Below are 14,921 nucleotides of genomic sequence, written 5' to 3' on the forward strand. Positions count from 1 at the left end.
ACTCACCTGTTCTAGAATGCTCTGCAGTCTCTCAGACTCACCTGTTCTAGAATGCTCTGCAGTCTCTCAGACTCACCTGTTCTAGAATGCACTACAGTCTTTCAGACTCACCTGTTCTAGTATGATCTGCATTCTCTCAGAATCACTTGTTCTAGAATGCTCTACAGTCTCTCATACTCATCTGTTCTGAATGCTCTACAGTCTCTCAGACTCACCTGTTCTAGAATGCACTGCAGTCTCTCATACTCACTTGTTCTAGAATGCTCTGTAGTCTCTCAAACTCATTTGTTCTAGAATGCTTTGCTGTCTCTAAGACTCACCTGTTCTAGAATGCTCTGCAGTCTCTCAGACTCACCTGTTCTACTATGCACTGCAGTCTCTCAGACTCACCTGTTCTAGAATGCTCTGCAGTCTCTCAGACTCACCTGTTCTAGAATGCTCTGCAGTCTCTCAGACTCACCTGTTCTAGAATGCTCTGCAGTCTATCAGACTCACCTGTTGTAGTATGCTCTGCAGTCTCTCAGACTCACCTGTTCTAGAATACTCTGCATTCTCTCAGAGTCATCCGTCCTAGAATGCTCTACTGTCTCTCAGACTCACTTGTTCTAGAATGCTCTGCAGTCTCTCAGACTCACTTGTTCTAGTATGCTCTCCAGTCTCTCAGACTCACCTGTTTTAGAATGCTCTGCAGTCTCTCAGACTCACCTGTTCTTGAATGCTTTGCAGTCTTTCAGACTCACCTATTCTAGAATACTCTGCAGTCTCTCACCAGACTCACTTGTTATAGAATGCTCTGCAGTCTCTCAGATTCACTTGTTCAAGAATGTTCTGCAGTCTCTCAGACTCATCTGTTCTATTATGATCTGCATTCTCTCAGGATCACCTGTTCTAGAATCCTCTACATTCTCTAAGACTCACCTGTTCTAGTATGATCTGTAGTATCTCAGGATCACTTGTTCTAGAATGCTCTGCAGTCTCTCAGACTCACCTGTTCTAGAATGCTCTGCAGTCTCTCAGACTCACCTGTTCTAGACTGCTCCTGCAGTCTATCAGACTCACCTGTTCTAGTATGCTCTGCAGTCTCTCAGACTCACCTGTTCTAGAATGCTCTGCAGTGTCTCATCAGACTCACCTGTTCTAGAATACTCTGCATTCTCTCAGAATCACCTGTTCTAGAATGCTCTACAGTCTCTCAGACTCATCTGTTCTAGAATGCACTGCAGTCTCTCAGACTCACCTGTTCTAGAATGCTCTGCAGTCTCTCAGACTCACCTGTTCTAGAATGCTCTACAGTCTCTCAAACTCCCCTGTTCTAGTATGATCTGCAGTCTCTCAGAATCACTTGTTCTAGAATGCTCTGCAGTCTCTCAGACTCACCTGTTCTAGAATGCTCTGCATTCTCTCAGAGTCATCTGTCCTAGAATGCTCTACTGTCTCTCAGACTCACTTGTGTTAGTATGCTCTGCAGTCTCTCAGACTCACTTGTTCTAGAATGCTCTGTAGTCTCTCAGACTCACCTATTCTAGAATACTCTGCAGTGTCTCATCGGACTCACCTGTTCTAGAATACTCTGAATTCTCTCAGAATCACCTGTTCTAGAATGCTCTACAGTCTCTCAGACTCATCTGTTCTAGAATGCTCTGCAGTCTCTCAGACTCACCTGTTCTAGAATGCTCTGCAGTCTCTCAGACTCACCTGTTCTAGAATGCTCTACAGTCTCTCAAACTCCCCTGTTCTAGTATGATCTGCAGTCTCTCAGAATCACTTGTTCTAGAATGCTCTGCAGTCTCTCAGACTCACCTGTTCTAGAATGCTCTGCAGTCTCTCATACTCACTTGTGTTAGTATGCTCTGCAGTCTCTCAGACTCACTTGTTCTAGAATGCTTTGCTGTCTCTCAGACTCACATATTCTAGAATACTCTGCAGTGTCTCATCAGACTCACCTGTTCTAGAATGCTCTGCATTCTCTCAGAATCACCTGTTCTAGAATGCACTGCAGTCTCTCAGACTCACCTGTTCTAGAATGCTCTGCAGTCTCTCAGACTCACCTGTTCTAGAATGCTCTGCAGTCTATCAGACTCACCTGTTGTAGTATGCTCTGCAGTCTCTCAGACTCACCTGTTCTAGAATGCTCTACTGTCTCTCAGACTCACTTGTTCTAGAATGCTCTGCAGTCTCTCAGACTCACTTTTTCTAGTATGCTCTCCAGTCTCTCAGACTCACCTGTTTTAGAATGCTCTGCAGTCTCTCAGACTCACCTGTTCTTGAATGCTTTGCAGTGTCTCTCAGACTCACCTATTCTAGAATGCTCTGCAGTCTCTCACCAGACTCACTTGTTATAGAATGCTCTGCAGTCTCTCAGATTCACTTGTTCTAGAATGTTCTGCAGTCTCTCAGACTCATCTGTTCTAGTATGATCTGCATTCTCTCAGGATCACCTGTTCTAGAATCCTCTACATTCTCTAAGACTCACCTGTTCTAGTATGATCTGCATTATCTCAGACTCACCTGTTCTAGAATACTCTGTAGTCTCTCAGACTCACCTGTTTTAGAATGGTCTGCAGTCTCTCAGACTCACCTGTTCAATAATGCTCTGCAGTCTCTCAGACTCACCTGTTCTAGAATGCTCTGTAGTCTCTCAGACTCATCTGTTCTAGAATGCACTGCAGTCTCTCAGACTCACCTATTCTAGAATGCTCTGCAGTCTCTCAGACTCACCTGTTCTACAATGCTCTGCAATCTCTCTGACTCACCTGTTCTAGAATGCTCTGCCGTCTCTCAGACTCACCTGTTCTACAATGCTCTGCAATCTCTCTGACTCACCTGTTCTAGAATGCACTGCAGTCTCTCAGGCTCCAGGTCGATGACATACTTCCTCTCCTGCCGGCGGTCCAGGTCTTCTAGCAGACGACGGTACGCTGCCTCGTTGAAACTCTCCACACAGATGGCACTCACCTGCACAGAGACAGAGCTATTAACCTGTGTGTGTGTGTGTGTGTGTGTGTGTGTGTGTGTGTGTGTGTGTGTGTGTGTGTGTGTGTGTGTGTGTGTGTGTGTGTGTGTGTGTGTGTGTGTGTGTGTGTGTGTGTGTGTGTGTGTGTGTGTGTGTGTGTGTGCACCCATGTGGTGCTCACCTGCCAACCATTTTGACCTGCACGCTCCATGATTGCCTGTAAGATGGCGTAACCTAGACAACAGAACAGAGACATAAAGACAACCGCTCAGACATCACTAACCTGGAGAGATACCAGCCAGGCCACAAAAATAACATTCCAGAAGATAGAAGATAGAATATATCCACTTTGGGGGGAAAATAGATCAAATATTTAAGTCAACAAAAACAGTGTCTCGAAGCAATCAAACTAAACGGAAACACTGCAAATCCCAGACGCCCTTTCCCCTTGCTCGCTACTTCCCTCTTCCTTCTTGTCTGTTTAGTGTAACCCTTCACTACAGTACCCATCACGCCCCCAGGTACTGTCCTGATCGCCTGTCTCTGACACCTCTGCTGTCTGTTCCTGACTCTATCACCCTCTGTCTTTCTGTCACTGTTCGTCTCTCTCACCCTGATGTCTCCATCATTATGTCTACAGTTCCCCCTAAACACTCCCAGAGACACAGCAATCACCAACAACAGCTGTCCCTGTGTAAATACTCGTCTGTCTGTCTGTCTGTCTGTCTGTCTGTCTGTCTGTCTGTCTGTCTGTCTGTCTGTCTGTCTGTCTGTCTGTGTCCAAACGAACTAACAGTGTGTCTGTCTGTGTGTATTTATCCAGACTACCTAACAGTCTGTCTGTCTGTCTGTCTGTCTGTCTGTCTGTCTGTCTGTCTGTCTGTCTGTCTGTCTGTCTGTCTGTCTGTCTGTCCGTGTCTAGACTGTGTAACAATGTGGCTCTCTGTCTGTCTCTCTGTGTCCAGACTGTGTACCAGTATGTAACAGTGTTTCTGTCTGTCTCTCTGTGTCCAGACTGTGTGCCTATCTCCTGACCAGAGCCTAACCCTGACTATACAACAGACAACAGGAGAAATTGTACAATGAAAAAGAAATGCTTATAGAACCAAAATGTGTCAGTTGATACATGAACACATAAAAGACAGCTTGGAAACTGATCTTTGTCAACCAATGGGCACACACATTTTACCATGTCTCCCACACATGTAGGCCTTCAAAAACCTCAGTATGTTTCAACATGCATTTTCTCCCAGTTTAAAATGCATTGCAACAGGTGAACCCTCAGTAGTTGCAGAAGCTAAATCTCTCTCTGTGTGTGTGTGTGTGTGTGTGTGTGTGTGTGTGTGTGTGTGTGTGTGTGTGTGTGTGTGTGTGTGTGTGTGTGCGTGTGCGTGTGCGTGTGTGTGTGTGTGTGTGCCATGCTGTCTGCAGAGCACGGAGCATAAAACAGATCCCTCTTACTGCCCATTTTCCACCACATTACCGACAGCGCTGGGCTGATGGGAAATGCTAATGAACGACCCTGCCACTGCGAATCACGGGTGAGTGAAGCGGAAACGGCACCTCCAATCCCCTTGGTGTCGACCGAGCCAGGCCGGGCCACAGAGAGACTGGCAGGGAGGAGGGAGGCGCACACAGTGAGAAAATGTGGTGTATGGAGGGACTGGCACTGTTAGCCACTCAGAGGGTATAGAGAGACCCTGGCATGGCGTGAGGATGTTGGAATGTCTGGCTTAGGGTTCCGTGCTGAGTATTCCCATGACGATAGTCTGGAGTGGAGGGCATCAGCTGTGCCCACTCTACAAACACACACAGCATCAAGGGGACTGGGCTCCCTTTAACCTCTGTCAACAGTTTAACCTCTCCACAAATAATCACAGTCGCAGTTACAGTCAGTTCTGTAACAAGCTGTCTTAATAGACTGGGTTCAGCTGTGTGAATGACTGGGTTCAGCTGTGTGAATGACTGGGTTCAGCTGTGTAGAGATGAGCTGTGTTAACGACTGAGGTCAGCTGTGTAGATTTCTGCTGTGTTAATGACTGGGTTGAGATGTATAGAGTTGAGCTGTGTTAACGCCTGGGTTGAACTGTGTTAATGACTGGGTTGAGCTGTGTTAATGACTGGGTTGAGCTGTGTTAATGACTGGGTTGAGCTGTGTACAGTTGAGCTGTGTTAATGACTGAGTTGAGCTGTGTTAATGACTGAGTTGAGCTGTGTTAATGACTGAGTTGAGCTGTGTTAATGACTGGGTTGAGCTGTGTTAATGACTGGGTTGAGCTGTGTTAATGACTGCGTTGAGCTGTGTTAATGACTGGGTTGAGCTGGGTTAATGACTGGGTAGAGCTGTGTTAATGACTGGGTAGAGCTGTGTTAATGACTGGGTTGAGCTGTGTACAGTTGAGCTGTGTTAATGACTGAGTTGAGCTGTGTACAGTTGAGCTGTGTTAACGCCTGGGTTGAACTGTGTTAATGACTGGGTTGAGCTGTGTTAATGACTGGGTTGAGCTGGGTTAATGACTGGGTTGAGCTGTGTACAGTTGAGCTGTGTTAATGACTGGGTTGAGCTGTGTACAGTTGAGCTGTGTTAATGACTGGGTTGAGCTGTGTTAATGACTGAGTTGAGCTGTGTTAATGACTGAGTTGAGCTGTGTTAATGACTGAGTTGAGCTGTGTTAATGACTGGGTTGAGCTGTGTTAATGACTGGGTTGAGCTGTGTTAATGACTGGGTTGAGCTGTGTTAATGACTGCGTTGAGCTGTGTACAGTTGAGCTGTGTTAATGACTGGGTTGAGCTGTGTTAATGACTGCGTTGAGCTGTGTACAGTTGAGCTGTGTTAATGACTGGGTTGAGCTGTGTTAATGACTGGGTTGAGCTGTGTAAAGTTGAGCTGTGTTAATGACTGGGTTGAGCTGTGTTAATGACTGGGTTGAGCTGTGTACAGTTGAGCTGTGTTAATGACTGGGTTGAGCTGTGTACATTTGAGCTGTGTTAATGACTGGGTTGAGCTGTGTACATTTGAGCTGTGTTAATGACTGGGTTGAGCTGTGTACATTTGAGCTGTGTTAATGACTGGGTTGAGCTGTGTTAATGACTGGGTTGAGCTGTGTGAATGACTGGGTTCAGCTGTGTGAATGACTGGGTTCAGCTGTGTAGAGATGAGCTGTGTTAACGACTGAGGTCAGCTGTGTAGATTTCTGCTGTGTTAATGACTGGGTTGAGATGTATAGAGTTGAGCTGTGTTAACGCCTGGTTTGAACTGTGTTAATGACTGGGTTGAGCTGTGTTAATGACTGGGTTGAGCTGTGTTAATGACTGGGTTGAGCTGTGTACAGTTGAGCTGTGTTAATGACTGAGTTGAGCTGTGTTAATGACTGAGTTGAGCTGTGTTAATGACTGAGTTGAGCTGTGTTAATGACTGGGTTGAGCTGTGTTAATGACTGGGTTGAGCTGTGTTAATGACTGCGTTGAGCTGTGTTAATGACTGGGTTGAGCTGGGTTAATGACTGGGTAGATCTGTGTTAATGACTGGGTAGAGCTGTGTTAATGACTGGGTTGAGCTGTGTACAGTTGAGCTGTGTTAATGACTGAGTTGAGCTGTGTACAGTTGAGCTGTGTTAACGCCTGGGTTGAACTGTGTTAATGACTGGGTTGAGCTGTGTTAATGACTGGGTTGAGCTGGGTTAATGACTGGGTTGAGCTGTGTACAGTTGAGCTGTGTTAATGACTGGGTTGAGCTGTGTACAGTTGAGCTGTGTTAATGACTGGGTTGAGCTGTGTTAATGACTGAGTTGAGCTGTGTTAATGACTGAGTTGAGCTGTGTTAATGACTGAGTTGAGCTGTGTTAATGACTGGGTTGAGCTGTGTTAATGACTGGGTTGAGCTGTGTTAATGACTGGGTTGAGCTGTGTTAATGACTGCGTTGAGCTGTGTACAGTTGAGCTGTGTTAATGACTGGGTTGAGCTGTGTTAATGACTGCGTTGAGCTGTGTACAGTTGAGCTGTGTTAATGACTGGGTTGAGCTGTGTTAATGACTGGGTTGAGCTGTGTAAAGTTGAGCTGTGTTAATGACTGGGTTGAGCTGTGTTAATGACTGGGTTGAGCTGTGTACAGTTGAGCTGTGTTAATGACTGGGTTGAGCTGTGTACATTTGAGCTGTGTTAATGACTGGGTTGAGCTGTGTACATTTGAGCTGTGTTAATGACTGGGTTGAGCTGTGTACATTTGAGCTGTGTTAATGACTGGGTTGAGCTGTGTTAATGACTGGGTTGAGCTGTGTGAATGACTGGGTTCAGCTGTGTGAATGACTGGGTTCAGCTGTGTAGAGATGAGCTGTGTTAACGACTGAGGTCAGCTGTGTAGATTTCTGCTGTGTTAATGACTGGGTTGAGATGTATAGAGTTGAGCTGTGTTAACGCCTGGTTTGAACTGTGTTAATGACTGGGTTGAGCTGTGTTAATGACTGGGTTGAGCTGTGTTAATGACTGGGTTGAGCTGTGTACAGTTGAGCTGTGTTAATGACTGAGTTGAGCTGTGTTAATGACTGAGTTGAGCTGTGTTAATGACTGAGTTGAGCTGTGTTAATGACTGGGTTGAGCTGTGTTAATGACTGGGTTGAGCTGTGTTAATGACTGCGTTGAGCTGTGTTAATGACTGGGTTGAGCTGGGTTAATGACTGGGTAGATCTGTGTTAATGACTGGGTAGAGCTGTGTTAATGACTGGGTTGAGCTGTGTACAGTTGAGCTGTGTTAATGACTGAGTTGAGCTGTGTACAGTTGAGCTGTGTTAACGCCTGGGTTGAACTGTGTTAATGACTGGGTTGAGCTGTGTTAATGACTGGGTTGAGCTGGGTTAATGACTGGGTTGAGCTGTGTACAGTTGAGCTGTGTTAATGACTGGGTTGAGCTGTGTACAGTTGAGCTGTGTTAATGACTGGGTTGAGCTGTGTTAATGACTGAGTTGAGCTGTGTTAATGACTGAGTTGAGCTGTGTTAATGACTGAGTTGAGCTGTGTTAATGACTGGGTTGAGCTGTGTTAATGACTGGGTTGAGCTGTGTTAATGACTGGGTTGAGCTGTGTTAATGACTGCGTTGAGCTGTGTACAGTTGAGCTGTGTTAATGACTGGGTTGAGCTGTGTTAATGACTGCGTTGAGCTGTGTACAGTTGAGCTGTGTTAATGACTGGGTTGAGCTGTGTTAATGACTGGGTTGAGCTGTGTAAAGTTGAGCTGTGTTAATGACTGGGTTGAGCTGTGTTAATGACTGGGTTGAGCTGTGTACAGTTGAGCTGTGTTAATGACTGGGTTGAGCTGTGTACATTTGAGCTGTGTTAATGACTGGGTTGAGCTGTGTACATTTGAGCTGTGTTAATGACTGGGTTGAGCTGTGTACATTTGAGCTGTGTTAATGACTGGGTTGAGCTGTGTTAATGACTGGGTTGAGCTGTGTTAATGACTGGGTTGAGCTGTGTTAATGACTGGGTTGAGCTGTGTACATTTGAGCTGTGTTAATGACTGGGTTGAGCTGTGTACAGTTGAGCTGTGTTAATGACTGGGTAGAGCTGTGTTAATGACTGAGTTGAGCTGTGTTAATGACTGGGTTGAGCTGTGTTAATGACTGGGTTGAGCTGTGTACAGTTGAGCTGTGTTAATGACTGGGTAGAGCTGTGTTAATGACTGGGTAGAGCTGTGTTAATGACTGGGTAGAGCTGTGTTAATGACTGGGTAGAGCTGTGTTAATGACTGGGTAGAGCTGTGTTAATGACTGGGTTGAGCTGTGTTAATGACTGGGTTGAGCTGTGTACAGTTGAGCTGTGTTAATGACTGGGTAGAGCTGTGTTAATGACTGGGTAGAGCTGTGTTAATGACTGGGTTGAGCTGTGTTAATGACTGGGTTGAGCTGAGTACAGTTGAGCTGTGTACAGTGAGCTGTGTTAATGACTGAGTTGAGCTGTGTTAATGACTGGGTTGAGCTGTGTACATTTGACCTGTGTTAATGACTGAGTTGAGCTGTGAACAGTTGAACTGTGTTAATGACTGGGTAGAGCTGTGTTAATGACTTAGTTGAGCTGTGTTAATGACTGGGTAGAGCTGTGTTAATGACTGAGTTGAGCTGTGTTAATGACTGGGTTGAGCTGTGTTAATGACTGGGTTGAGCTGTGAACAGTTGAGCTGTGTTAATGACTGAGTTGAGCTGTGTTAATGACTGGGTTGAGCTGTGAACAGTTGAGCTATGTTAATGACTGAGTTGAGCTGTGTTAATGACTGAGTTGAGCTGTGTTAATGACTGGGTTGAGCTGTGTAAAGTTGAGCTATGTTAATGACTGAGTTGAACTGTGTACAGTTCCCGCTCCCTCCATCCCATTCTCCTCTTCCTCTTTCCTGCTTCCCTTAGAATGATTAGATTGAATGACTGACTGACTGATTGACTGTCTGGTTGGCTGACTGACTGACTGACTGATTGACTTACTGATTGGCTGACTGACTGACTGTCTGGTTGATTGATTGACTGACTGACCAATTGACTGACTGATTGAGTGATGGACTGACTGATTAATTGATTGGGTATTGATTGACAGCTGGTACCTCTGTCTGTGTCGTAGAGGAATACGAAGCGGCTCCAGTCGTAGTGGTCCAGCAGGGACAGCAGAGCTCCTCTGATAGAGGGGCGGAGCTGCAGGGTGAACTGGCCCTCCCCCTCCGTGGGGAAACTGGGCGTGACCAGGGAGATGTGCAGTGCGCTGCAGAACGACGTCAGGGTGTGCACCGAACGCTTGTCGTACAGGCCGAAGATAGCAAACACACCCCGCGAGTACTGCGAACAGACTGCAGGGAGAGAGAGAGAAGGAGGAGAGAAGAGGAAGGGAGTGGATGAGAATGCTTAAAGGCTATTTGGATTGAATAAATGCAATAGACATTTGACATAGAGCCAGAAGAACACGGGGAATACTGAGAAAAGAATGCAGGCACAGAGGCAGAGAAAGAGATGCTCATTAATGTATATTCACACAGTGGAATCTCCTGTAATACGTCAAACATTTTAATAAGTGGATGCCTCAGTTTGTCTTCCATAATTACAACAACACATTGCAGCTGCTGGGTGCATATCAGAGTGTGTGTGTGATTGTGATTGTCAAAAGAGCTAACAAAAAAACACAGAAAATAATTATTGCAACTTGATTTTCATACCACAGAAATGTCTCCCAGTAATTATTTTGGCCCTCTCAACAATACCAATTCCACAGTAGAGAGCCAAACACTGATAATATAATTACTACACATAAACAATCAGTTTCTGCTGACTCCACTGGGAGGTCATCTCTCGCACAGACAACACAACAACAACAACAAATGAAGTAAATAATTATGACTCGTGTCTCACTGTTACAATTCCATGCTGATGTGAATGAGCTGTATGCCATCCATCTCCCTAAAACCCTGCAGCTCTTTCAACAGAGAGAAGAGAGGAAACAGAGAGAGAGAGAGAGAGCAAGAGAGAGAAAGAGAGTGAGAGAGAGAGAGCAAGAGAGAGGAGAGAGAAAGAGAGTGAGAGAGAGAGCAAGAGAGAGGAGAGAGAAAGAGAGTGAGAGAGAAAGAGAGTGAGAGAGAGCAAGAGAGAGGAGAGAGAAAGAGAGTGAGAGAGAGCAAGAGAGAGGAGAGAGAAAGAGAGTGAGAGAGAAAGAGAGTGAGAGAGAGCAAGAGAGAGGAGAGAGAAAGAGAGTGAGAGAGAAAGAAAGAGGAGAGAGAAACAGAGTGAGAGAGAGAGAAAGAGAGAGGAGAGAGAAAGAGAGAGAGAGGAGAGAGAAAGAGAGTGAGAGAGAGCAAGAGAGAGGAGAGAGAAAGAGAGTGAGAGAGAGCAAGAGAGAGGAGAGAGAAAGAGAGTGAGAGAGAAAGAAAGAGGAGAGAGAAACAGAGTGAGAGAGAGAGAAAGAGAGAGGAGAGAGAAAGAGCCCCCTCTGACATGTCTGTCTCTTGTCTGAAAACGTTCCCTCTGCTTTCACCTCTCTGCCAACGTATGTCAGTCATCTACTGCTCAGTTACAGGAGGGTGATGCGGTGCGTTTGGATTATGCATCCGTAGTGTAGCTTTCATTTCCTGCTACACACACACACACACACACACACACACACACACACACACACACACACACACACACACACACACACACACACACACACACACACACACACACACACACACATACACACACACACACACACACACACACACACACACACACACACACACAGTGTGTTTCTAAGACGCTGGGAAGTTTGTGTTTATAGGTACTGTAGGTTCAGAAGATATGTCTCCTATTCCAGGAACAACATATTCTATTGATAGTCTTTCTGATTGAGTACCATGGAGATTTAAACACTACTTGTCTCTGTGACAAGAGTGCCGAATCAAATGTACACTCTACTCTCTCTCCCTCTTTCCTCTTCTCTTTCTCCATTCATTCTTCTTTCAGTCCTGCCTTTTGGAGTAGAAGCCCAGCCTGCATCACAGACCTGCTCCTAACCATGTTAGTGTTGTGGGAACACAAAGATAGATAGAACCCCTTGGGCTGATATGAACAGGGATTAGGCACGGCAGGGACCTGAATCTGGGCTGAGATGAACAGGGATTAGACACGGCAAGGACCTGAATCTGGGTTGATATGAACAGGGATTAGACACTGGGCAGGGACCTGAACCTGGGCTGAGATGAACAGGGATTAGACACGGCAGGGACCTGAATCTGGGTTGATATGAACAGGGATTAGACACGGCAGGGCCCTGAACCTGGGCTGATATGAACAGGGATTAGACACTGGGCAGGGCCCTGAATCTGGGTTGATATGAACAGGGATTAGACACGGCAGGGACCTGAATCTGGGCTGAGATGAACAGGGATTAGACGCGGCAGGGACCTGAATCTGGGCTGAGATGAACAGGGATTAGACACGGCAGGGACCTGAATCTGGGTTGATATGAACAGGGATTAGACACGGCAGGGCCCTGAACCTGGGCTGATATGAACAGGGATTAGACACGGCAGGGACCTGAATCTGGGTTGATATGAACAGGGATTAGACACGGCTTTCACTAACAGAGTAAAGGCTCCATCATGCTTCCCCTTTAAACCGAAGTTCGGAAGCCAAAGTCTACGCTCCTCATTCGGTAATTGGTCAACAGTAGGGATTCTTCAATGACGTATTTGTTGTCGTTGAACGAGAGACGACTTGTTTTCATGTACATTTCTTCATTGAGAAATACTGCACCAAACATCTTAGTTATCTGTGAAATTGAGCCACTTAAATCTCATCTGCAAAAACTTCAAAATGTCTTGAGATATCTTGTTATCTTGCGTTATCTAGAGTTATTGTAGATTCATTCTGACTATATTAATTCTGGCTACGGCGTCTCAAGATGGACAAACAGTACTATTACCGCTTTTATCTCGTGTCTAGCGAAGGTCTTTTAGGGGAGTATGCGTAGCTGAGTTCTGATAGGAGCAAACCCAACCTAGTATGCAGACGCCTTGACAGAGTTCACCTTGGCTCCCGGTGAACATACACCTATTGAAGAGAACTGGAAGCAATTTGAAATGTGTAATTATATTGCTTTCTCCATCTCTCTATTGCTCCTTTCTCATTCATCCACCAATTCAATTCAATTCAAGGGGCTTTATTCGCATGTGAAACATATGTTAACATTGCCAAAGAAAGTGAAGTAGATAATAAACAAAGTGAAATAAACAATAAAAATGAACAGTAACATTACACTCATAGAAGTTCCAAAAGAATAAAGACATTTCAAATGTCATATTATGTATATATATATACAGTGTTGTAACAATGTGCAAATGGTTAAGGTACAAAAGGGAAAATAAATAAGCATAAATATGGGTTGTATTTACAAGGGTGTTTGTTCTTCACTGGTTGACCTTTTCTTGTGGTAACAGGTCACAAATCCCGATCTATCTCTCTCTGTCTGTCTGCCTCTCTGTCTAGCCTCCTACTGTTATATTTACACCATCTCTTCAGCAACCTGACCACTATGATACCACTAACTTTGTTAATACAATAAAGATGAACAACATTTCACAGCATATGTGCGGTTTAAAAGCCCATCCCTACAGAGTGCCTCAGCAGCAGATATGTTAAACCCTCCACAGGGAGCGCAGCCACAGCTACCGCTACATACACAGCATCTACAACCATTACCCAACATCGCACAGCGCTCGGTGTTCTCTCTCTCTCACTCTCTCCACATCTCATCATAGCTCTCTCTGTATCCCATTTCCTCTCTCTGCTCCATCTCGCTGCTCCTTTGTCATCCCGTTTGTCTCTCTCTCTCTCTCTCTCTCTCTCTCTCTCTCTCTCTCTCTCTCTCTCTCTCTCTCTCTCTCTCTCTCTCTCTCTCTCTCTCTCTCTCTCAATTTCACTTTCAATTCATATGTTTACATTGCCAAAGCAAGTAATATTATGTCAATATACAGTGTTGTAAGGATGTGCAAACAGTTAAAAGTACAAAAGGGAAAATATATTACCAGAAATATTGGTTGTATTTACAATGGTGTTTGTTCTTCACTGGTTGACCTTTTCTTGTGGCAACAGGGCACAAATCTAGCTGATGTGATGGCACACCGTGGTATTTCACCCAATAGATATTGGAGTTTATCAAAATCAGATTTGTTTTCCAATTGTTTGTGGGTCTGTGTAGTCTGAGGGAAATATGTGTCTCTAATATGGTCTTACATTTGGCATGAGGAAGTGCAGCTCAGTTTCCACCTCATTTTGTGGGCAGTGTGCACATAGCCTGTCTTCTCTTGAGAGCCAGGTCTGCCTTTTAGGTCAGTCACGGTGGTCAGGCATTCTGCCACTATGTACTCCCTGTTTAGGGCCAAATAGCATTCTAGTTTGCTCTGTTTTTTCCAATGTGTCAAATAATGGTCTTTTTTTCCCTCAGGATTTTCTCATGATTTGTTAATAATAATGCAGAGGATTTTCCAAAGGTTGCTGATCGGTGATCAGGGGGTGATCAGTAGTTCCAAATATTAGGGAAGATGCCAGAGCTGAGGATGATGTTAAAGAGTTTAAGTGTAGCCAATTGGAATTTGTGGTCTGTATATTTTATAATTTCATTTAGGATGCAATCAACCCCACAGGCCTTTTTGGGTTGGAGGGCTTGTATTTTGTCCTGTAGTTCTTTCAATGTAGTTGGAGAATCCAGTGGGTTCTGGTAGTCTTTAATAGTTGATTCTAAGGTTTGTATTTGATCATGTATATATTTTTGCTGTTTGTTCTTTGTTATCGAGCCAAAAATATTGGAGAAGTGTTTTATCCATAGATCTCTGTTTTGGAGAGATAACTCTTGGAGAGTTTTCCAATCTTCCCAGAAGTGATTCTATGGATTCCTCAGTTACATTGAGCTGATTTGTGACATGCTGTAACCTTCTTTTTCCGTAGTGTATTTCTGTATTGTTTTAGTGATTTACCATAGTGAAGGCGTAGGCTCAGGTATTCTGGGTGTATATGTTTTTGGTTGGATAGGTCTCTCAATATATTTCTTAGGTTTTTGCATTCTTCATCAATCCATTTGTCATTGTTGTTAATTTTCTTAGGTTGTCTGCTTGACATTTTTAGATTTGATAGTGAAGCTGAGAGGTGAAATACACTGCTTAGGTTTTCTACTGCCAAGTTTACACCTTCACTATGACAGTGAAACCCTTTGTCCAGGAAATTGTCTGGAAGGGATATAATTTGTTGTTGCTCTATTTTTCTTCCATCTATAGCATTTCTTAATATTATTCAGATCCTTTGGCTTTGATGCCTCATGATTGAGCATAGCTTTGTTCAAGTAGAGTGTGATTTTGCTGTGATCTGATAGGGGTGTCACTGGACTGACTGTGAACGCTCTGAGAGTCTCTGGGTTGAGGTCAGTGATAAACTAGTCTACAGTTGTCAGGCCTACTCATGCTCCT

At 44.7% G+C, this 14,921-nt stretch overlaps 1 protein-coding gene across 7 annotated transcripts in view; it reads right to left on the reverse strand.

Annotated features, from left to right (window-relative positions):
• The window catches only part of gria4a (glutamate receptor, ionotropic, AMPA 4a), a 213,281-nt gene that overhangs the window by 100,606 nt on the left and 97,754 nt on the right, over nt 1–14,921 (reverse strand). For all 7 annotated transcript variants that reach the window (XM_055896675.1, XM_055896676.1, XM_055896677.1 and 4 more), the window contains exons 3-5: nt 9,540–9,779; nt 3,135–3,187; nt 2,824–2,955 (exon numbers count right to left, since the gene is read on the reverse strand). In XM_055896675.1, coding sequence (XP_055752650.1) covers nt 2,824–2,955; nt 3,135–3,187; nt 9,540–9,779 — 425 coding nt within the window. The remainder of the gene's footprint in view (nt 1–2,823; nt 2,956–3,134; nt 3,188–9,539; nt 9,780–14,921) is intronic.

Source organism: Salvelinus fontinalis, chromosome 33, assembly GCF_029448725.1.
Source record: "Salvelinus fontinalis isolate EN_2023a chromosome 33, ASM2944872v1, whole genome shotgun sequence".
In the NCBI taxonomy this organism is placed as follows: Eukaryota; Metazoa; Chordata; class Actinopteri; order Salmoniformes; family Salmonidae; genus Salvelinus; species Salvelinus fontinalis.